General features: G+C 41.2%; 1 protein-coding gene across 6 annotated transcripts in view; it reads left to right on the forward strand.

Annotated features, from left to right (window-relative positions):
* The window catches only part of LOC125763505 (stress-activated protein kinase JNK), a 278,718-nt gene that overhangs the window by 241,896 nt on the left and 11,374 nt on the right, over positions 1 to 25,448 (forward strand). For 3 of the 6 annotated variants that reach the window (XM_049426769.1, XM_049426767.1, XM_049426768.1), the window contains 3 exons: positions 425 to 504; positions 19,158 to 19,227; positions 24,837 to 24,999. In XM_049426769.1, coding sequence (XP_049282726.1) covers positions 24,887 to 24,999 — 113 coding nt within the window. In that variant the 5' untranslated portion in view covers positions 425 to 504; positions 19,158 to 19,227; positions 24,837 to 24,886. Of the gene's footprint in view, positions 1 to 424; positions 505 to 19,157; positions 19,228 to 24,836; positions 25,000 to 25,448 lie in introns of those variants that run through there. The other 3 variants (XM_049426771.1, XM_049426770.1, XM_049426766.1) reach the window with 3 other exon arrangements.

The following is a 25,448-nucleotide window of genomic DNA, read 5'->3' on the forward strand; positions in this document are numbered from 1 at the left end:
AGCTTAAGTTTGTCATAAGCATCAACTTTCCCAGAAGTCTCAACAAAATCTGGATATGGATTTTGGAGCGAGTACTGGCGGCGGCGGGGCACTATTCATGGTGGAACTTTTATGCTGCGAGACCCGTTTGAATAGTGTAGAAGCATGAATAGTGTTCGTCCAGGGTTCCTTATCAAGGTGGCAATCAAAAATTATACCCCGTTTTTCTCATCCTACCGTACGAACCATCGTAGTTTATAACCCGCGCTGTTAGCTTATTTATACTCGGGGGAACGATAAATTTAGTCTGGCAAATTTTGAAGAAAAAAAAATTCTCACTGTAACCTCTTCAGAACCGACATTTTGACGTTTTTATTCCCAACTGCCAAGCTAATGTTGCTTTAATACAATTTTTCTTTCTCTCTTTCGGTGGTTTTCGTTACAGATCGTTAGCTAAGAGCGTTGCTGCTACCCAGCAAGACTATCGCACTCAATCAACGGATTTTGGATCAATCTTTGAGACAGGTTGGTAGAGTTCTGCTGTGAAAAGATCGTAAAATAAAGGGGAATAGCAAGGGTTGATTACTTAATTACTTAATTCCTGATGGAATGGATATTTCATCTAGCAGTATCTATGCAATCTTTCTCGAAACTTTCCAAAGGTTTTCATTCCAATGTCAAATTAGTCACCTTTTTCTGAACCGGACATGGACTTGGACCGTACAAAATGGTAGCAGCTTTGACATTACCTTCGTATCAATTTCGCGTTGATGAGCATTTAATTTAAAGGCAACTAATTTATGCGACTTTTCACACCTCACAATGGCATTTGATGGAGATGCTCTTGATCTGTCTAATTCAGCAGCTGTATAATTCAATCAGCGAGAAATGTCATCCTTCATTACTATCCCCTACCGGTGATTGATAATCATATTCCGCACTTGCTAGCTGCAACTGAAAGTTAGCATCGTACGACAAAACAATCACCTAATATAGCGTTCCGTTTGAAACATCAAAAACAAGCAAATTCAAATTTACCAATTCAACTCGAAATGTTTGCCGTGCCTTCGCTCCCAGAGAAAGCTTTCCATTTCGTGCACACACCAGTTCCATTTTCCCAGAACGGATGAAATGGGTTTCACGTCCGATTTGTCGCGTGCCTGGTGAGGATTAGAAAAGATCGATAACTCAAATCCCCAACTTACCGTGTCAACGCGCCGAAGTGAGCCGTGCGGTTAAGCATGGTTACCCAGACTACGGAGGATTTGTCGTAAAAGTCATCCAACTTTGAAGCTTTTGCTCCGCATGATTTTTGAGGCCCCCCTTTTGGGTGTGCGATTGTATATGGCACGGTTGGCCACAGCTGTTGTGGTAGGCTTTCTAATATTTACCACCTACCGTAAGAATGATCGTCCATTAAATTATCCTTCTGCGGTAGAATAAAATGAAAGTTGAAATATCTCCCAGGTCTCTAACGAAGTTTGTCAGGGCCATTGTCGTCCACCTGCGTGTTCGGTAGAGCCGGCGCTTGGCTTGTTGGTAGCTGGTGACGTTGCATCCATTAATCAAAACTAAACCACAAACCAACAACACAGACCGTAATGGCGTGTGCTGCTGCAGGGGTTGGAAACAGCAGTGCCCGCGTGCGCTCGACTCCTTAACGAACCCAATTACACGCCAGAAAGGTGACACTTTCATGTTGTCGCTGTCGCTCTGCCGCTTCACGTCGTTGTCAAAAGGTGCCACTAAGGTGTCGTCAATCGACGATACATATTTCACAATGAAGCTCGCGTCTAATTTCCTCCCACACGCGATTTTTCCGCCCCCGGTTCAAACTGTTCGTCCTTGGTACGGTTGAATCCTTGTCAACGCTTGCCACCATTTAGAGCGAGAGATAGAGTGAGAATACCTTGTGCAACAATACATTGGCCCTTCGATTTTTGATGTTTGACGTTTGCTGGCGGAAGAATGGGATACACCAAATCGACAGAAATACACTGCGTTTGGTGATCAGTTTTTCATATCGCGGCAAAACAATGGATCCGAACGGAAAGCGTCAAGTAGACACTCGTTTCATACAGAACTTTGTACCCTTCGGTACCGGGGGTTTTTTTGTTTCTTTTTCGTAGGATGAAGTGTCTACACAGGAAGGGAATCATATCGATTGATGTTGGCCAACCATCATCATCATCGTTCTCGCCATACACCACCATCATAATCGCCTTTCGACGTTTGAAAACGCAGCATAAACCAGTCCTTAACCTACCGTCATCCTTGGAAATCGTCCATGACAGGTTGCGGTTGAACTGTTTTTTTTTCTTCATTCATGTCATTTTTTTCCTCCGCTTCACGATGCCAGACGCAACGAGAGCAAGGTTTTGTTAGTAGTGGGAATTTTCGGGATGTTTTCTACTTTTTATTTCGTCGATTTTCCGTTTGTTCGTAGCATGAGGTCATAGAAAGAAGGAAACGCACCATTCATGGACGGCTGTCAGATTATTGAGCGCAATTGAAATGACGGATTCTAGTATAGCTTTTAGCTTTTCTTTTTATAGCTTTAGTGGGCGGATGGATTGCTTGTGAAAAATGGCGTGCAAAGCTTAGAAAGTTTCTTTTTGAGGGATTATTCGAAAAAAGGACTTTATTTGAACAGCAAAAGTAGGAAGTATTTATTACCATTTTGTTATATTGGAGAATATGTTTTTTTATTCTTCGCTCTTGTATGTGAATGTTTGTTTCTAACTTGTAATGCTACTTTATAGCATGTTTGCTTGTTTAATAAAATAAATTACATCAACGCTTTTGCTGCAATCGTAACTTTCATTTATTCTCCGTATAAAATTTTGTATGTGGAGCAGATTTTGTGAATGGAGTTCTTTAATCTGGATTTTTGAACAATACTGCTAAAGCTCTAGAAGAAGCAAGATTCATTTAAAATCACCAATATCCTGCAAAGGTCAACTATTCATGATTTGCTGTGTTCCATAATCCCTCCGAGTACATTGTTGGGCTAGTTTATTCAGCTAGACGAACTAAGTGGCTGCCTAGGGATTATTCGAACCGATTTTCTTTATGAGCTTAGTTTCACCCTTTCTCGATCATTGGTTCGAAGATATCATGTTCTATCATCGATCTGACAGATAATCGAATGTGCAGTTTTTTGGTTTTCCCATCGGTCGTTCAGTCGTTCGGTCTATTCGTGTGTTTCTTACTATATTCTGCAAAAGGTATTGAGAGCGTACGAGCATGAACGGAGAGGCTGTTCTTGCAACAGAAACGATGCTGAAAAGAAAACTGTACAAACGAAAGCTTTTGTGAATGTAATTTGCATTATTTGCGGAAAAACTTTCCCGTAGTCTAAGGGTTAGTGTCCCTTGACGGTACACCGAAAAGGTTTAGAGGCTGGTGGTGTCGAGTGAGCTATTGTTCGGTTTTGTCTTTGAGCTTGAATGTGGAATATATTTTTAGTTAGATTAGCACGTTAGGGCATGAATTTGTATGGCACCGGGATCTTGGCGTTCCATCGGAAGGTTGTTCTCCGTTGGGATAGGAAAATGGTAGCCAAACACATAAATTGTTTCTTCTGACACACCTTATCGGAACCGGCGGGTACGGTTGGTAGTGTGATTTGTAGACGAGTCAGGTGAATATTGTTGGTTCAAATTCCTTACCTGTACCGAGCGGTGTTGTGTTTCGTTTCAATTTATATTCTTTTTTCATTTCGATGTACTGTTCCAGATTTATTCTATTATCCTGCCAGAATTTTTACAATATGTTTAAACACTTTCTTTAAAAAAGATATATAATCAAATCTTAAATATGTTTGGTGTAATGTTTTGAGGAATTTCTAGATTAATGTTGTGTGTTTATGGACAACATTTTTTAAAGAAATAAACAATATATGTCAAGTTCATCTTATATCAGACAGATATATTTATAGAATGTTTGACTTCACTTATCTAAGCCTTTGAAAAATATCCAGAATACAATAATTCATACACGTATTCTTAGCGCTTATCGCAAAAATCCATGTATGAATGCTCCACACATTAGAATCCGCACGGTAATACCCTCAAGCACACTGCAATGTCTTTACGAAGTCGTCGGACAATCCCCATCTAAACAGGATTAGAGAATGGCACCGTCTCGTGAATGGTTTTCCCCTTTTTACAACAGAGCTGCAGAATGTACACAACTTCATCTTTTCCCTTACTATTGTTTAGGTGGATTGCTATATTCCATTTCTATCTGCCAGACAAACAACGCTCAAACAGGCAAAAACCGTATTTATAAACGAAAGAAAAGGAAAAAAAGATTAAACTTAAAGATAGTGCAAAAGTTGCAAGAGTCTAGCATGCAACACGCAACATTGTTGGTTGAAAAGAACTTACTCTCAATGAATGTATTTCATAACTTGAAGGTACGATATACTGGTTGCACCAGTAAATGGTGTGATAAATTGCATCGAAATATTTCTGCCCTTTGCTGCTAAACACGGTAGCAGTAGCCTCCGGATATTGTAACTTCATAGCAGACAAACATTACATAAAGAAAAAACCCATACTGACCTGGGTGCGCCATCGTGACAAGGGTGAAAGGAAATAGAAAATATACCGGATGTACCAGTCAGCACAACATTCGTCCTGGTATTACGTTTATAAGACTGGAAAAATTGATCTTTTTTAGAAATATGGAAGAGTGGTTTTTCTAGAGACGTTTGCCCTTAAGGTGAACAAAACGCAGTGCAAAAATTTCATATATTTTAATCACACTTGCCCGTTCTCGAATAACATCCTGTGGCAGTAATGAAATTTCAAGTGACATGCTTTGCGGATATGAAGCTATTTCACTTCCTTGTTTGCTGCAAACTTTTTAAAAAATCGCACACAAACACATCCAAAGGTTATGCTTTTTTTGGTTGGACGCACTCCGTTTAATAGTAGTCGTTTTTGGTAGTGGACAAGCTGCTGTGTATCGATTATGAAATTCAATTTATTATGTTCGTCTATCGAAAAACAGATGTTTCCAGCAGGCAGACATTGCAGTTAGTTCGACGGGTTTGTGTAAAACTCCATTTTGGGAAGTTTTTTTTTTGTCGTTGCGTTTGATAACATCTCTAACTAGCCAGTGGAAATAGGGGCGATTTTCCTCACACCAGCCGATTGAAAATACGCACCCATTAGGTTATTATGAAGAAAGTTGGGTGGTTATTTAAAGTGATAATTTATTGTCATCGTGGTTCGCCGTCCGCGTTCTGTTTTTTTTCTTCTTCGTTTTATGGTTCGCAATAATGTATATCGTATTATATATATGTGGTATGATGGTCTCTGCGAGGGAGCGGTCTGGTTATAGTTGCCATGGGATCTCACCATGCAAGGATAGTGTGAAGCCGGTGTGAAACGATGGAAATTGATTTATGAATAGGTACGGCCATGGTAGACCCCGATGGTCGTTATGCTTTCCGCAAAATGGTCAAGAATGTGCTGAAAATTGCGTCACGGTGCTTGTATCGGAAACATTTTCCTTCCTGGAGATGGTTCCATACCATGCTAAAGTGGACGGGCGGGAGAGAAAATTCGATCGGAAGCCGTAACATTATTGAAACGGAATGACGAGGAAAATGTAAAGCATTTTTGGGGGATTTTAGGCAGAACACGTTATTATTTTTTTTCGCCCGTTACGTGAAGGAGAATGACGGTATACTTTTTTAAAACATGATAAAACTAAAGGCTGATTTTCTATCTCCCCTTTCTAATCGAATTTGTTCGGAAGAAAAACGGAAGAAGGACCGGACTTCATACGAAGCAGGTGTTTGTCCAAGATTCCACAAGTTTGTTGTAGGAAAAGAAAACCCCCACCCTGTTTGTCTCGGCCCCATATCGTGCACGATTTTGAATTATTCTATCCGACAGGTGCAAGCGCAAATAAATCCCCCAGTTGACGTACCATTAGTGTTGAATTCGATGTGGCCCAAAAATTCTCTTTCATCCTTCTGCTTTTACCGTAACCATTTAGACTTCGGGGAAGTGGTTCATAATCTACCGGCCTTTTTGGGGACGCTCGGAACGCAGTAAAATTGGTTTCCTTCTAAACGACCTGTAACATTTTTCCCCTCCAAAAAAGAATTTCCAATGGGTTCACCGGAAGGATCAAAGTAATGTTATATTAATGTAAAAAGCCGTAAACAAAAGATGGCAATACTTGGTTTTGTAGATTCTTTTTGCATGTTCTGGTTTTTTGTTTGTTGATCTTAAGAAAAAAAGCACTTAGAGATGTTTTTCCGATGGACAAAAAGATGAAGTACAACAAAATTATTTTAAATCGTAACTCACCGGACGATATACAACTCGCTGAGGAAATCGTCTTTTTACGGTACAAAGCTTGGAAAAACATTCGTTTATTATGCTCTTATTTTTGAACATGAAACAATGCTGTCAATAAGAAATAAGGTGAATATTGTATCTATCTGCACACCATTTTGACGTCATTCGAAATTGGTACTGTAACACTTTCTTGGAAGCAACTTTCTTACACGACTTCTGTGACTGACAGATGACCAACGGAGAGGAAAAACATAAACGACAACAAGAAAATGGGAGGGTTCCTTTTCTTGCCCGGCACTTTTCGACTGACTGAGACAGCAAAAATGTGCCTTGAATGCGTCAAAGCCCGGAAGTAAGGCCCGTCTTCGGAACTCGGAACGAAACAATGGCCAACAGCAGCATCGTGCCATGAGTGTGACCGCATACATCTGGCTCTATTATCCCAAGATGCTGTTTCGCTAGAAATCCATCCATGGGTTGGGCTGTGAATCACAACAATCATACCCAGACAGCGACCGTCGACGGCAGTCTCGAATATTGCGCCACCCAGCGCCACCCGGTGCCACATCCAAAACACCCTTTAGCGCTCCAGTCGGGCGCGTACTGCGCGTACGAAAAACGCGGCTCATGTTGGTGACAGGAAATCTAATCCTCCCGTCGGATGTGGTGTGTCACACTTCGAAGTTACCATCGTCGTCTGACGTTCTGCAAGGTTAGGTCAGCCATACTGTGCTACTGCGTAATGGAAGATGCTGCGTTTTGTGCATGAATCGATAGCAGAGCAATGGTGGTGGCTCTGGCTATCTAGTGGAAAATATAGAGAAAGAAAGGTATTCGTTACGGTGAGCTACTTTTCTGAAACATGTCTGATTCCTCTTATCCTTCATCCGTAAACGGTTTCGTTGTCTGGCTTTCCGCTTTTCCTCACGTAGCCAGTTAGTGTACAGAAGCACCAAACAAACGCAATTCCCAGGATGGGCTTCATCCCGGTTCGGTGCAGTAATCCTTGCGAAACCACTCACCCTGACACGTTGAAGTTTTCCCCGTTTGCCAAGCGTTTTTCACTCGCCAACTCGCGCGTAATTTTCTCTACCTCAATAAACCTTTTTAATGATGGGCTGGCCTTTTGCATCGTACCGAAGGCGGATGAAGAAGTGTTCGCATAATAGGCGCTATATCGTCATGCAATCGAGCCCACCCAGTGCGAACCTAACACGAGCACTAGCTCACCTTAAGAGCTTAATTATTAGAGCATTAAGGCTCGGTTGATAATTCTGCTTTTCTGATTCCTGTGTGGCCGGAGGTGTGCTGCTTTCGAAGGTAAGCAGCAGGATTTAAGCAAACGAGCAATATATGGAACGAGAAGCAAGATGAGGCAGGGTTTGATGCCATCCCACGATGGATCGATTCCAAGCGGGTTCTTTTTTTGTAATCATCGTATAGAACTCAGTGAGACGATAACATCGAGCATAAAATGCTGCAACCATTCAGGCTATTTTTGGCACGTTCGTTTCCCTCTTTCAGCTTTAAGTTTTGTGCAACACCAGCGGGATGGAAAAGAAGATTTTCTACATTTGGAAATGGAGAATTTCAGTTGATATGGGTTTTGATTTTATGCGATAGCTAAAACATTACAAAACTGAAAGGAAATAATTATAAACGACATGCTAGAGAAAGTACCACGAACACGAATTGATTAAAAAATCAGGTCATTGCATCCGTAATTCTAACGTCCGTTTTGCCTGAAGGACTTTCACGTAAATGCAAAAAAAAACATAAAAATGAAAAACATAAAAGCGAGACCTAGTTTCTTCCCATTTTTTCCCCCGTCATGGATGTTCGACGGTTAGTAGCGAACAATTTTTCTAGAGCATTCTTTCTGGTCCATCAAATCGTTTCTGCCGTTCCATTCCGATCTGAAGGACTATCTGCATTTAACGGACACGGTAGTATAAGCCTACAATTCACACAAACAAACCACCTTCCATTCCGGGCCACCATCCCATGCCTAGCTTGCTGCCAGTGTCTGCATATTGGATGTTTTGCAACCATCTCCTACCGTCGTTGATCGACCTGGATTCTTCACTAACGCTGACATTTACACAACCGTGTTGCGATGGTGAAGAGCGTGGTAGATACTGTGCGGATGTTTTATGCTTCCGGCGATTCGGTTGAGCTTGTAAAGGTAGAACTGTAGTGCAAAGGTTAGATTTCGTTTCGGGCGAAGATTTCGTTCCGTTCTAGAACATGACATAAATGATTCCTGCAAAGGACGACAAACGAGCTAGTATCAATGGCTAAAGAAGCAAATATTGTCTAACAAAATCCTTAACTTAACTGGAAGGTAAGAAATTCTCTGAAGTCAAAACAGTCGTAAAGTGTGCAATCTGCAATGATAAACTATGAATTTTTAAATTTGTTCACTAAAAATTGATCGACCATCACATGTACTCTCGATGTTTATGAATATGGTTTGCTGCATCACGAAACCGCTTGGATAAAAATGTTGAACCGAGCAAACGTACGAACGAGAGTTTCAAGCGATAACTTACCGCTCCCCTGACGTGGCGCGTATGTTTGCGATACGGGCGATAATTTTATTTGACATCCACCTAATGGAATGGCTGTTTCAAAACCAATCGCATCACGTTTCACAAAATCTCGGATCCATTTTCCCACCGGGTAATTCTCACGAGGGTTGTAGGCATGGGAAGGCGAAGAAAGTCACCAGGGTGGGCACTCGGTGTCGGGTGCTGCCTGAAGACAAGTAAATCATTTATACGCGCACCAACGATTTAGAGCGTGTCCGCCTTTTCACCTTCCCTGCCCATGGCTGTTGGAGGACTTGGGCGGTGGAAGGATACATGGGGTGAAATTGAATATCGATCGCAAGTCATTTGCCGTATGCGAAGTTTTCCCACTTTTCCCCGATCGTGGTGACGCTCCTTCCGCCCCGGGGGTTCGCTCATTGCGCCCGAATGTTTGCCCCTATTGGCGGCAGAGATACCGAGCGAAAGAGAAGGAGGATGTGATCAAGGATAACTGCTTGAGACTGCCAGAGACCCGGTGCGGCGGTACAAATTGGATGCGGTTTTGTGGAGAAGAGTTCAATTTGTCCCAACGCCATCCTCTGCTTCATCGTGAGACCATTGTGTACCCTCTTACCCGTGATGTCTTTGTCTTTCGGTCCCGTTTCGGATCGGTTAAGTGTTTATGAATTTGACATTGTCTGCGCATTGTTTTACATGGAGATGTTGCTTTACTTGATGGACGAGCGGTCGGATTGTGTGTATGTCCTGTGGAGTATAAAATCGTCCTGTTGAACGACAATTGGAGAAGTCTGGACTGGGTTTGTGTCGTCCTGCGAATGACAGAATTTACAAATTGTTCGTTGACAATCGTATACCTACAAATCACATTTAGGATACCGTTTCGACATCAGAATTTAAAGAGGCATGTTAAGAGTGTGTACTATACACTATCCAGGAGAAGTGAATATTGATTTTAAATCTCCTCCAATCCAACGAGTTTCTTCCTTATGTGCTGTCGTGCCATTAATTCATGGACATTTGTCGTTTGCTGCATTACGGGAGGATTGACCATTTACCCAACATTTGAAACTATTTGCCCAAATGCTTAACCACGTTCCAGACTTCCCGACCAGCTTTGCCGAATAGACAACAGAATGGTAACGATAATGGTAACATCACATCCAGCATTCCCCATCAGGAGGAAGAATTCCCCCGCGAGACTCCATTGCTGGTGGGAATGTCGCATTGATGGTAGCATCAAAAATAAACGACGCATAGTATCAGGTGCAATAGTGTAGCATGAACCGACTGTTTCGTCCGGAGCCTCCTGGGGGACACCCCGAGGTCACTGAGATCGTGCACGGATGTGAGATGTGAAGCGCCCAGGAACTGAAGAAGGGTCGTAAATACAGACGACAGTTGGCATGCTGGAAATAAAATACTTGCCACTACACTCGAAATAAATCGCCCGATGCCTGAAGTGTTGTGTGAGTGTGTGCAGTGACGCGCGAGCAAAAGACCCATAAATAAATGCATAAATAAATAAATACGCAACATTGGATTTTTGTTTTTCCTTGTGGACAACGATGCATGCATCGGAATTTGCGGCCCATACTTTCTATGGGCGTGTTTTATTTTTCCATTTTTCAAAACCGCGCGTCTGTCTGTCTGACGCTTCTGTTCCGATGCTTGGCATTCGTGGTCCTCCTCCCCCCGGCACGGACGGGGGACCCTATTTTTGGGGGCAAAATTATTGAACGAGATGTCATGCATCCTCATGAGCGCGCGCGCACATACCCTTGAATCGTTATAAGCTTGCTAGACAGCAAATAGAACTGTGTGAGCCCCTGGGGGAACACGAATCCGTGGGTTAAAACAGGGCGGGGACATACTTTCTGCCGGACCTTGATATACTTGCGTCCGAGCGTGTTTGAAGTGGCCCAATATATCGACCCGTTTTGTTGGGGGAAAACGATGCGGTTATGGGATGCGGATAAATGAACCAACAAACGAACGAATCAGGCAATGGCAAATGGAAGCAAACATGATTCGGTCCGGGGCCTTCAGGGGTCGTGCACGATTGTAATCGTTTATCCGGTTGCACTAGAACGCCCATTATGTTGTTGTACATTGGCTGGCTTTTTGACATTTATGTTTGGAAAACAAGGTCAATTTCGCTAACAAACGAAATTTTACCATCGGTCAAATATGTGGGAGATTGTATCGTTTGTGTATAGAAATAAAATAAGCAGTTAATGTTTCCTCACACAATAATGGCGAAAGTTTCTCGCCATTGAAATATTATGCTTGTTTTTTGGTTTTTGGGAGCTTATTCACCCTATCCATCCGTATTAATGGAAATAATCCTCTTCCAAATTGATCAAACTGCCTACAAATAGCCATGTCTCATCTTGATACTTAGTTTAAATTTTAAATTACACTTTCGAAGAAATCAATTGATGCGAAGAAAATCGAAAAACTTTTATCCAAGGCTCTTTGCAAGCGAAATCCTTCAACATCGAGATGAATACAGAGGAAAAAAAGTCGGAAAATCAATGTTTGAACTAGGCAAACTTTGGTCACCGGCTGGCTGCGCCTATTTCTTTCGCTACCCTTTTTTCTTGCTGTTGTCCTGCCACAATGAATTGAGCGGAACGCAAAGTCGCTGAGGGAAATCTGGCTCGAGGTTTTGTTGTTTGTTTCTTTTGACTTACTTTTTGTGTTGCTCCTCCGCTCTCTATGCTGGTTGCCGTTTTCTGGTCAGTTTTGCGAGTTGTGATTCCTGTGCTTTCGCTGTGGAAATTGTGAAAAACTCAAGTTCTTCTTCATCTAGTAATGGTTTTCCTATGCAGCATATTGCTATCCTTTTTTACTGATTTCATTCTTCGTCGCTTGTCTATCAGTGTACATCCGTTACATATTCTCCCGCGCTCTCTCTTTCGAACTCTCTCGATCTCTCCCCATCTCGATATCCTTTTTCCTGATTGATGTCAAAACAAAACCTCGATCGAATGCCAGTTAGGGTGGGAAACATGCCTTACACAACCACCGGGTAGAATTACATTTGCCCTTGCGGGAGAGATAAATGAATAATGTTCGAACGAACGAGGAAATGTTTCCAATTGGAAAGAGGATTCCATGTCTCGTTAAACTAGACGTTTCCGCTACATTAGGAGAAATGCGGAAAAACGGAAACACAAACAAACACATCGATATATATTTATTTTGGCAGCAACATTCACCTATGCATCATATCGCATTGTGCAGCGACAAATTTCGCTTATGGTGGAAAAGCTTTTTCTAGTATTTTCACTCCATAAATCGACCGTTCTCGAAGGAAGCATGTGCACTTATCGTGAAAAACAGGTCTATAAATACTAGCGTAATGTTTTATCTTCACATGTTTCGTTCATTTCCGGCAAACGTATCGAAGCGAACGAACTTTTTTTTTGTTATTGCGGGAAGTTTCCAATATTCCATCTCAGCTCTATAAGGATAACTGACAACTGCAGCATAAGCAGTAGAACGAACGTAGCATAGCATGAAACCTTTACTTTGCTGTTTGTGTATTCGCTCTCTAGCATATTATGCAAACAGTAGACACACGCGCGAATACAAAGAGAGTGTGGCGAATAATTAATAATAAACAACGCCAGCATGATTAATGTGATTATGTTTCACAGTAATTAAAATCGAATAAATGTACACTGCTCAATTTCGCTTAATGTCAGCTGGCGAACGGGACGATTATTTTAGTTTCGTTACGATTGTACTCAAATGAACGAATTAACCTTTTCCGTTTATTCCCTGTGCGCTTGCTGAATGACCTGTACGGTTAGAGTGCAATAGTGCAGCATGCATACAGCGAACAGGAAACATGGAAAAGGTCACCATTTTAGAGAACCGCAAACTGAATGGAATGCGATTTATTATGCTGGCGTCCTATGGGGCATTTGGCGTTGGTGAGAAACGGAACGGAGAGCTCATTTTTGATGTTTTAATATTCATGCTACCTTTCGTTTATTGTTGAAGTACTACACACACTACCCGACGCTACTGTTGCGTATGTAATTACAGCAACATGGTGAACATAAAAATAAAACAAAAATGGTGAAAAAAAACCCCGTCGCTGATGATGGTTCAACCACCGGTGCTGTGCACTGGTGGTACATGTTGAATGCAAATTGAACAGATAATTGGCCCCGTATTGTTTATCGTTGGTTGCGTGTTTCACCACATATACGGAACTAATGAAGCAATTGTATGCCATCATTATTATTTTTACTGCAGACGGAAAAATAGTAAGCAGGCTTTTGGACATTTATCTGTTCATTTTCATGTGTGAATTGCATACCTTGTGGGAAATTTTTAATAAAAACCCCTTCTTAAACAAATAAAACCCCTAAAGTTATGCAATTTTCTCGACAAATTTGCTTTTTGGAGTAGTTTTCAAAATAAACAATGTTTCGCAAATTTGTAGTAAACATCTTGTAAGCTTCAACTGCAAAGAACTTCAAATGAAAATGAACAACTATTTATTATTAATGTTTCATGCTCTTCAAAAATAAGCTGTTTTATAATCAACAACAGAACAAAAGGCAATTTTAAGTACCTTGCACTATCGTCTTATTTTTTGTGCTTGTTTGTTTCGGCTGTACAGAAAACTTACTTAATCAGATGCTGATGATGAAAGTTTGCTTGGAACGTGCAAAGGAAAGCCTACCGATCGATTGTCTTAAATAAAAAAAACTCTTTCTGTTTCAATTTTAATTTCCCGGAAGTTTCCTTCACCGAAGCTAAACTACAAAATACAATAATTACATAAACGGGCAAGACTTAACTTTTTGCCGGTTGCTGAAAGGAAGCTTAAATTTTTCGCACGAATCAAGCCTTTCAATTAGGAAATAATTTGAGTTACTAGTGCCGAACTTTCCGATTGGTTCGTCGATAGAATGGTTTACATCCCAAATGGAACACTCTTAAATCTTTGATGAAGCCACACCGTTACAAGTAACTTAATTACAAACGAGTACTAAGAATTAGTCAACTGTATAAAATGATGGTAAATTGGATGGTCTTGTCAGACACACAATAATGTGTACAGTAACCTAATTTAGGGAAAGCACGCACAACAGCAAATGTGTCTATTAAGTACATTTACTGGTAGGACTTTTATAAAATCATTCCTGTCAAAATTCTGATCGAACTGACACGCATCGAACCGTCCGTCCTTTGTTCATTAAGGGCAGGATTCGCGATCCTTTTAGGCAGGAGGCGAGTACGTACGATGATGGTCTTTTGTGTCGTCTCATGACGACCTTTCCGTCCGGCGGCAGCTTTCCCGAGCGACGTTGATTGGATGAAAGTGTTTTACTTATTCCAAAAATTTACTCTTGCATATATCATCTTTCAGCGGCCCCGGTCGAGAATGATTCCATTTTCATACCATGCTTTCGGTTTTATGACGCCAATCCATTCCCATACTCTCACCAGCCATCGGCAAAATCTGTACATCCGGTCGGGAGCAAAGGAAGGAATTCAACCATAAAAAGGATTAACAACGGCCATGCAACGATTTTTTTTCTTCTGTTGGTTTTGTTTTCGAAAAGGAGGTTCGTAGATTAATTATCTCTCGACCCCGATTCCATTTCGAAACCGACACCTCCTTGTGCAGAATCCCATCCTTGAGTATGATGACGAGTACGGTGTGGTATGTACGGTTCGTGTTTGAAAATCCTTTCCTCTCGGCAGGACAATGAAACCGTCCGTAGGTCGACTAACTCACCTAAAAAAGACACTGCACAAACCGTAACGAATCGAGCGGCTCAAATCAAGTGTAGGTAGTATTAGCGAAAAAGGTACTCGGTATCCTTTTCTTGGTTATTGTGTATTCAAATTTATCCCTGAGTAGGATTTTGGAAAGCGGGCTAGTACATACTCTAGATATACGCCGACTAGATTTGCTGCCAGTGGATTGCTATTCCATTTGTGTTTTTCTTTTCCGCATGAATGGTTGTTTCCATTTTTTTTTTATTTTACCTCGATTGTAGCCAAAAATTCCATTAGCAAACCCAGGTACGACAGAGAATAGAAAAGAATTTCACCGCGGCAAACGGATATATGCTGTACGGCGCTACTGGTGGCCGCTTAATGAAGAGCAAGTCATGACATCAATTTTGTATTACTTCCTACCGACCTGCAGCTGCCCTCTAGTATATAGGACTGTATTCCTCCCTGCTGATGAAAATGTATGCAAACGCAACTAGCGAGTGAAGTATTTTGTCCTACCGTCCCGTGAATGTGTCAGAGAAAGTAACAAAAAAACAAGAATTCTGAATGCTGTTGAGGTTTCATCGATTTTTGTGAATCTAAAGCATTCGGCCCTCAGAACTCCCGGACTAAGTTCGGTTGTCACAATGGTTGTTTGCGCTCCGTTATAGGATTGAACGCCAAAACCACCTTCTGTGCATAGTGCTTGTTATAGCACGTCATGTTTTGTTGTGTGTTCTGTCACTAAGATTGTTAGTGGTTCAAGTGCATAGTAGCAATTTTTAAAAAGGGACAAAACATTACTCAAATTCCATGACAATAATGCACAGTTGCTCAAAAGTATACATAAACGCCTAAAAGTATACAATAGGAATAGCAAAGCACGTTCTCAAATGTATGCAATTCGCTCTACAAAATTACTTTTTCAACAGTTTATTTTGCTTGGCTGCAGGCTGAAAATGTTTTACAACCCCTGTCGGAACTCACTATTTCTAGCAGCATCCAAAAACTGACATATGTGGCAGTGCACGAGAACACACACTATCACAGCAAAGCCATCAAACTAACGCTTTTCCCTTATTCAAGAGATGCCAGCACAAGAAAACATGGCCGAAAATGTTTTGGAAGTGGGGTTTATGTTCATAAAATATTTGGAATGTTAAATTCATTCGCTATGCGAAGCAATCAGCCGTGCTGTACCGAGGCAAGGACGTTGTGTGGAAGCATTCCTGGCCCTTTTGCCGATGACAGCCGGCACGTTGTGTGAGTTGTCTCGTCATGTCATTTTACATGTTTAGAGTGTGTGTTTGATCGAAGGGTGTATGTGTGTGGTGTGAAGCATGGAATCGATGGGGGGGGGGGGGGGAAATGTAAATAAGATACATATCACCAGCCAGCACCATATCCTTGCTCCTAAATTGAGATATCGTTCTTGTGGTATCGTGTGCGTGTGTGTGAATTGTCCATTAAAAGGTACATGGGAGAGGAATGAACGACGGTTGTGGAATTGCTACAAACTACATCATGTGAATCATCGGACGGTATACAAAATTTTCTGTGGAAATTAATTCTACTCATTCTGCTACCACAAATGGAACGAAACACCAGGAAAATTTCATAGAGACATTAATTTTCGACACGGTTCCATGCACCCAATACAGCCCGTAGCGGAGAAGAATAATTTTACCGAAGTTATCAAGGTTTCTGTGTGTGTCATTTTCCATGTCGCTTACTGTTTCTTCTTGATGATGATAACTGCTTCATGTGACGAATTTGAGCGATTTCTGTAACAGAGTGCAATGGTGTGTAAAAAATCAGCAATGATCATTATTTTCTGGTGCGTGATATAAAGCACCATGCGTCTCCATTGATGTAAAGAGAATAGAACTGATTTCAAAAAACTAATGCAATGAAATCGGTTTATTAAATATAACATCCAAGTTTTCTTTATTTTCATTCTCTAATGATTTACACAGCCCACTGCCTAACACTGCTATGGTAGGCTTGGTAAATATCGCACCCAAAACACAGCGGTGACCACAAATGTAACAGCTTTCGGTAAAATTTAATTCATTATGAGTTGCAAGCCTAAAACACCGTCAACTTTCATAAGGTTTTGTTTTTCTTTCGGCCTTTTGTAAGCTATAACATCACCACCAGGTGTAGTTATAATTGCCATGATGATGGGTGTCCGTTGCCATCAGCATTTACAAACCCCGTGACACTTTCATTTTCTACCACCTGAAGCAATTTGGTGTCTTTGTAACAAATCGCTCATGGAGTCGTGCATATTTTTTTTTATGTTTTGTAATATTTTTCTCCCAACAAACATAACCACCAAATGACGGTGACTGACTGTGACCCAACGGAGCGCGTGAGAAATGGGCAATAAAAAGTTATGAACCAAAGCAAATTTAATCACGTCGATAAAACTCTGCATTCAACAATATCCCAAAAATTGTAAGTGTTCGTCTGTGGAAAAGAAATCGCTCGGGAGATAGAAGCAGTCAGGGAGTTTTTTTTTGTTTGGTTTCATTATTTGTAGCATTCGTTGTTGTCGTAAGTTCCGGACAGAAATTATGGTTTATGGTAGACTGTTCTGTTGAGGTTTTGCAGAAAGTTTTGTCTAACTAACCGTCCCGTTGATGGTGGCTCTACTGTCATCGTTTGTGAGTGACAAGGACATGCCCGATCCTTGTATGTCGTACGTGTCCCTTTCGCTTTTATTTTTTCACATTTACGCACACTTTATCAATAAGCGTGTTTCAATTATGATAAAAGCATTCTAAGCAGCATCCCATTAACATATTTCCTCTCCCTGTCCGTTCGTTATCTTCCGTTCATCTCTTCAGCCGTCTGTAAGATGTAACGTTTTATTAAAGAAGTGTCTGTTTTGAAAGGAAAATCATTACGTGCAGAAAGGTATAATAAATGGATTGTCTAAGGTACGAGAGACAGAAAAGTTCTAGACCAAAAAAGAACTCCATCTCAGGACAGGATATCTTTCGCTCCTTCCAAACCGATGCGTGTGTGTTTTTTGTATGAAAATCGATGACAGGCACGCATTCGCCTGTCACTAAAAATAGACCCTTTTTCTGTCGCTTCCTACCGAATGCTGACACTGCACACGATGCACATACACCACACATGCCAATCAATCGATTGATGGCGGTGAAAGGAAGCCCTTTTTCTGCCCCTTTCAGGCTATTGTTACGCTCTGCCCCAGGAGGCAGCGTGGATGCCGTTGCCCGGGGAGGGAGGTTTTATTTTCGTCCTCATTGTTGTACACCGTACATCTCGATAACGCCAGGACATTCACTGTCAGCAGTAGGGAACAGTGTAGCGGTCAGTGGCTTCTCTTACTGTTTTGCAACATTTTTATGCATATTAAATTAGTACTTTTATTTCACTACATTTTCCAATCTTTTCCCATCCTGTGTGCATCTCGGTTGATGCAGTCAGTTAATTTTAGTTTTTTTACTACATGTTTAAAAAAAGACAAAAAAACAACACCACACACACACGCATATGTTAACAAAATACAATCAATGAAAACGAAAAAAAAGTATCTGTAAATCGGTTAGTAAAATATTAAAAAAAATCCATCACAAAAAAATGTCCCGATGCTTCATCTGGAGTGGGATGCTGTGTTGTCGCAATGCTTTTGTTTTCCACATTTTCATACCTTCGCATCACAAGCAATTCCTAGCATCCGCTCGGCAGTCACTGGAAATGGGGGAATATGTCGATGTGTTTTCTTTTTTAAAATATGCCATAAATTACCATCACATTCTTGTCGCGCACGTTGATTTTGGTGGCGATATTCGATATTTGCAACGCGAATTTTCATACCACGCGATTCACGTAACCTACGCAAAGCAACAAAAAAAAACTCGCAGTCAAAATTTATGTATCGGATCTGTTTACCTTTATACTTTTAGTTCTTGTTTTATTTAAATGGATGTAATTGATCCTCGTTTGGATTTGATTCGCCAGTGCAAACTGCCTATTAGCTGCATGACCTTTTAAACTGGCAAAAAGGATATTGAATTCGTAGCCTACAAGGCGTTTTAAAGTTGTTAAAGTTAATTTAACAAAAGTGTTAAATGATGTCACAATAGCATTAACATTGTGTAACAAGTCGACATCGCAATTGTGCCAGAATATTGTAGTAACACAAAAGGGAAATTTGTGGAGATTGCATTTAAACATTGTACAAAACACCATCCCATCAGATGCTGTCATGTCAAAGAATAAAATATATATGTTTTTAAATAATAAAGCCTACAAAGTCTGACTCAACCTCACCGAGGTACCAACATTATCGAAGCACAGCATGAAGCGACCTGTATGGAATTATTGCAGACAAAGGATTACATTTACACATTCCTTTGTTACGCTTCCACCTTCACAATCTGGAGGAACGGCCAGGGATTATATTTCCATTTGTTGAAGAATTGTTGTGTTATTGTGTAACTACCGTTTCGCTGCAAGTCCTACCAGTGTGTGCTAATTTCATCTCTTCTCTTCTCTCTCTCTCTCTCTTCTCGGGCAGGTGTTAAACATAAAGACGGCCACCATAGAGTTGACATCTTCCAAACTGTGATGGGATCTTCTGCATTATGGTAAGTGATGCTACCATTTCGCATTTATTCCCCGTTTTGCTCTTACCGCGGTTACTCGCTTAACCCGGTGCTTTTAGTTACCAAAAAGCAAACGCGCGAGCATCAGTGTTGTTGCTGATGGATGTAGGAAGAATGATGATTTAGTATGTGAGCTCTGTATGTTGAGGTAGCGGAGAGCTTTTTTTGTTGTTACATTATTTTTAGACACATCATCTCCAACAGAAGCTTTCTTTCAAGCGCAGTGATAAATCTTTCCGGTCGTCGGCAATATTTTCACATTTCCCGCGCACGATGATGACCTGCGTTTTGCGTTTGCGAGTCTGTCAAAGCATGGGAACAAATATGTACACCGGCTGCGTCCGTTGGACGGGGGTCGGAAAGCTTTACTTCATTTTATTTCGCAACCAGAATCCTTGGAATTCTGGGTTTTACGAAAAACAAAACCAAACCAAAAAAAGGCTCGGGCGGGATTATGTTTATGCTGGTATGTTGCAATGTTGTTTGGACTATCCTCATGGAAAAAAAGACGTGACGATCAAAAACCACGTTCGGTGTGTTGCAACGCAAGAACCTCTGAAGGGACGCATTGAAGACGAAACTCACAGCGAAGTAGAAGTAGAAAGGATCTTCATCATGCGGCGCCACTGTGCCTCTCAAAGCGATTCACATACACATAACACTGAATAAGCCGAGCAACGGTGGTGAAAAAGGATAAACGGGGCGGACGTTTTGGAGTTTTTGGAACTCTGTGTACTTTGTTATTTTTGGACCACAGCCAAACACTGAAACATAGCCAAATGGGGCGCGCACACTGGCGCACAAATAGGGTCATTAGATTGGGCGATTCTTGGATGGTGCAACAAAAATGAGGTCCTTTTGTTTTCCTTCCTTCGGTTATGGTATCGGTCAGCAGGAGAGTGGGAATAGAGGAGCACGTTTGGAAAGGAAACGTGTACTGCGACGAACAACGTTTGCCATTTGCTTCTGTGACAGCAACACAGACTGCGTGACTCCAAGGGTCGACCACCATCATCATCATCATCATCATCATCTCCATCATCAATCGGGTGTGTAAAACGGCAGTAGGTAAACTTGGCCGAAAATCGCTTTCTGACGCTTTCCAGTGCTTTCTATTTTTGGAACCAATCTGTAGCACAATCCATTTCTGTATCCATTTTTCGAAGACCAACTACTGAGCAAACGAAACATTTCACTGCTGCCCCGTAATGCGATGGATTTTTACTTCTTTAGGGGGAAAAAAGAATCCTTTCCAAACGGCATTAGCGACAGTTGGTTATACACCATGAGCTTACATTTGCGCAAAGTTCAACTCTCCAACGTCCTTCTCTTTTTTTGCCTTCCATCGTTTAGTACTGTTTGAGCATACGCATGTCCATCTATCGTTTTGTGCTCAGGAGCTATTCTTTCTCCGCAAATAAAGGTTCCTCGCTGTCTTGCGCTGAAGATCTTGAAGCTACACTGACTCTGGTAGCGTGCTTCTATCCAGCTGTGCCACTTCGAGTGTTCGAGTTCATTGTCACATAAAGACTTCAACAAGGAAGCTCAAAGATAAGGTTTTAGGTCATCGTTTTTCTTGTGAAGTGTACTCCCAGCAGGAATTTAATTTACATTTCCCCATGGCTTTCTTATGCGCGCGGAACGGGGTAGATCGGCGAGGTATGCAAATTTGTGTGAAAAAGATTTATACGTGACGTTAGGACAGGAATAAAGAAGAACATAATTCCCCCCAAAAAGAAATTGACTTCCCTCTAACCATGCTACAATAGAGTCGGTGGTCTGCTGCAAAAAAAGGATTTGCAAATGAACTAGCTGCAAGAATGATTTCATTCAGTTTAGTTCATTTTAATAAAGCAATTCGGATAATGTCGTTACACTTCGGTTTCCGTAATTCCCTCCCGCTCTCCATGGTTGTGGATAAGAGTAATATTTTAAAAGCACTGTCTCGGAAAAGATCGCAAATCCTTTATCCTACGTCCGCTGCTTGGGCGAAAGTTACAGCTATTGAATAATTAATTGTTCACGTCTAAATACTCACACTGCACGGCGTCGTCCTGATCTTCGTGTTCGCTCCACTGCTCCTACACCACGGCAATGAATCATTAAGTTGTGCACATTTTCCACCAGCTTAATTTGCTGCAGATGTTCTAACGTATGGATGAAAACTCTTCTGCGAGAATGCTGTGAAGTAAACTTTTTCATAACGATGGTGCGAGAAAGCAGCATCGTCACCGCATCAAGCCGGATGTGCCAATTGGCAATTTGGACTGTGCAGGACAATGAAAGGAACATCCTCCGTCCCGATGTGAGCATTTGGTGGTTATGCACGTGCCTGTGAGTTTGTTAGCGTTCATTAAATGGCGATCGGTCATTCGATGCTCGTTTTGCCATTTTATCGTGATCTTGATCGGAGCAACAACAAAAAAAGCGAAACAGTCGCTGTGAAAGCTTCCTCGTTTAATCCTCATGAAATGAGAATGAAGCAATGACGCTTTCGGGCATATAAGCGCCACAGGAGTGTTTATTATTTCCTCAATCAATCATTTTTAATGAGCACATACACACCCCGTGCCCGAAGGAGGAAAAAAACGGAAGACGAAACGCACTTCAATATAATCAACATATCATTCGGTGGCGGATGGTTGTGATTGGTTTGGAGGAACGAACCAGTGACTGGGCGCTGGGTGTTTTGTGGAAGTAAACCGGGATTGATGTGGAAATGGAATTCATTTATTCATGAACACGGTTGTTGTAGCAGCCATCAGCTACTGTTGACAGAGAGCGAACCGAGCGACAACGGGTGGCCACAATCAACCACCGGTGGATAAGTTTGGGGGACATGTTGATGCCTTCGGGGAATTCGAAAGATGGGACAATCCCAATCAGAACTCCAAATTGTGTGCATACCCACACATCCCTCCTGTTCGGTACATTAACTTTCGACGTAAAGGATAAGCCCTCCTATTTGATGTTTCAGTAACCACCGGAAGCGAATCGAACATGTTCCCTATGAATCGTTCTTTTTTCCCTTGGAATAATAAAAGGCCAACAAGTTAAGGGAACTTTGTGGGAAAGTTACACATTTGCCTTCCCCACCCTGTGAATTCTACAGGGATTATTTTCTTCTGGTTTGTATGGAACATGTAAAGTTTATCGGTTTGGAAATTTGTATTTCTTTTTTTGTATGATGTGATATATTTTTTCTTATACAAGAATACATGAAGAAATTTTTATAGTTATTAAAGAAAACATTGAGATGAATATTTTAGCTAAAGATTTTTTATTGTCTTGAGCTACAATTCAATAGTCTAATGATGATTGAATTTTCTTCTACCCTAGTACAGCATTGAATTTCATCTTTAAAACAAAAATTTAAACCCCATGTCAATCGAAATGCTACCCTTTCTAAAGGAGGTTTCGAAACTGGGCCAAAAGTTCATGATGAAATCATACCTTACTTCATCTCCGTCTGCCCATTGAAAGTATCTGCTTACCTTTCAGCAGTTCCATATTCCATTCGCTCAATCTGTAACAAATGAATTCGCAATCATTTTCATCGCTTTCCACCAATTCCATTCATTCAACTAATAAAGGCCGGGCTGCAAAATAAAAGCTTAAAGATCTTTCACCAACCTGCCATGTACAATGACGTCGGTGCGTGAAAAGATATTCTTCAGGGCAAACAAACACGCAAGGTAAGGAAAGATAGATTGGTCCGGGAAACGGATTTCATGGTTTGAGGTGGTTTGCACGTGGAAAACGATCACTTTTCTCTAGACAGCCGACTTTACCTTCATTGTGCGTCACTACGTTCCATACTTTTGCATTGAATTTTCTCAATGAGCGATTTTTCTTCAGGCGACGGCAGGGTGGAAAGTGATCCAATCCACCTTACAACGTTCTCAAAAGCAATCAGCACAAAAAAAGAAAGAAAAAAGCTAACCGGGAGAAGCAAATTTCAACAATTGGAACGCGAGTGCGAATAAGTAATTTGCTATTCACGCGGCAGCAGTTACATTAAAGAAAGCAAATGAAACTAAATGATTGGAAACGTTTCGGGCGGATGTTTGTTGTTTTTCGTTTCCTTTGCCTCCCCGGGGGAGAAATAAGTTTTCCGGTGAAACACTTCGTAAAACTTTGCCAACCGGTTTGTGCGCAAGAGGTGAAGAAGTAGGGCGGCCATTGGAAGAAATAAAGAAACGACAAATTCGTGCCAATCAGCTACACCGGGAAAGGCGTTTTTCGGTGCTGTAGCATTTAATTAATCGAACGTAATAATTGTACTAACGATCCTGGGAAGAATCCTTCTTGCCCGAGTCGAATACAGTCGAGCATTTATTATTCGCTGTTCGATGGAGACGCCCGGTGTTTTATTCACTTACATGTGAACCTGTGCAAGCTCCTCCGTACGCGGTTTCGTATCCGGTGCAAAAAGAAAAACCCGGCAACGCTTTATTTCTTATTTGTGCTACCACAACACTTCTAGACTGGTGTATTCTTCAAAAGGAACAATGTAATGAAACGGTTAACAAATGGCGGCTTCACATAAAAGCGATCGTGCTTGCTCGTGTGTGTGTTTCGGTATGTGTGACTTGTAGCTGGTGCAAACGAATACAACATTTCGTTTGATGTTGGCTGCAACGAAAGCAATCTCACCTTGAGTTTTCTTCCACTGTGCACAAGGTGTTGGTGGTAGATTGTACAATAAAGCGTACCAAGCATGGCTGTGCGACTGTGGATGGAATTTATATTAGAAGACGATTAAATTCCTATTGCAGCATTATGAGCTTTGTGCAGTTTTAATGCCAGTTTTATTTAGTTTTCAACGAATTATGAAGTTTCTTTGGTTCATGGGTGGTTTTTTTTAAACAATTTCTTTATTTTCTTCATACGAAACCAACAAAAAAAATCGTACTGTTTGATATTTACAAATTAAATTTCTGTATAGAAAAGATATATTTTTTTAAAAACAGTTTTAAAAGTAAAAATAAAACCAAAAGAAAATCGCGATTTCCGTTTCTAACAACCCTTTCTTGGTAATTTCTGCTTCAACACGTTCCATAATCGATGCCTTTTGTGTGCAAAAACCTTCGCCATGTTCCTTCGGGGGGATTTTTGGGTGAACTATTTTAAAACGAGTAAAGTTTTTTCCGAAATCACTTCAGAAACATCCATTGCAAAATTGGTTTGAAAGGTTAAGAATACGCTTTCGCCCTCCCGGTAATGCTGGCAAGTCATTTGCTTCTGACTGGTGGTACTTGTAGATTCACAGACATAAAATGCAAAAAAGGAAAAGAAAAGCTCCAAAAGCACTTGGGGAAGCATTTCAAACAGAACTTTTCTTTCTGCCGGGCGCCCCGTTCTTTAACGATCCGGCGAACGAACAATTATCATTATTGCTGATGGTGCTTTATTTCGAAAAGAAATGAAAGCAGAAGATAGTGAACATGTTTTGTGAAACGGAACGTGTATGTAACTTTTCGTGTTTTTTGGTGTGTTTCGTTTTGCTTCTTTAGTCATACTTCCTGCTGCTTTTAATTAAATGGATCATTTATTTTTCTTTCAATTTTTCTATTCTCTGCTACTTTCAGACAATAACAACAATTAAAGAACAAGTGAGAAACAACTTCGGGGCTTCAACATGAGCTCACGTCACGCCTTCTACACCGTCGAGGTGGGCGACACCAAGTTTACCATTCTAAAGCGATACCAAAACCTGAAACCGATCGGATCCGGCGCTCAAGGCATTGTTTGGTAAGTAGTTCTGACAAAAACCAGAGACCAATAGGACACATCTTTTCGATCAGTGCGTAATAAAAAGCATCGCCACCTATAGTACCAAATGGCCAATGATGGAGATATCCTGCTATGTGTGTAGCCATCTCTTTGCTCCTTTGGACATACTTTTGTAATTAAACATCACCATCGGGGGGTGCCGAGGCGTCGTCCTGCTCACCAATGGTTATGTGGAAACAAACTTTAACAACGATTTTCGATTATATGAATGCGTGCAACTATAAACACGTGCACGGTGCGAGATAGGAGTCTGAAGATAGGGGTTAAAACAATGCTTGAGTCCCATATTTCCGCAGTAAGAGCAACGTATGTAATGTGAAGCACCGTCCGTGAGTTGAGTTTCCAATTGCAAAAAGTCAACTCCACCCGAATCCGGGCTCGGAGAAAGGAATCTACAGCTTCCAGCA

This window comes from Anopheles funestus, chromosome 2RL (assembly GCF_943734845.2).
Source record: "Anopheles funestus chromosome 2RL, idAnoFuneDA-416_04, whole genome shotgun sequence".
Lineage (NCBI taxonomy): Eukaryota > Metazoa > Arthropoda > Insecta > Diptera > Culicidae > Anopheles > Anopheles funestus.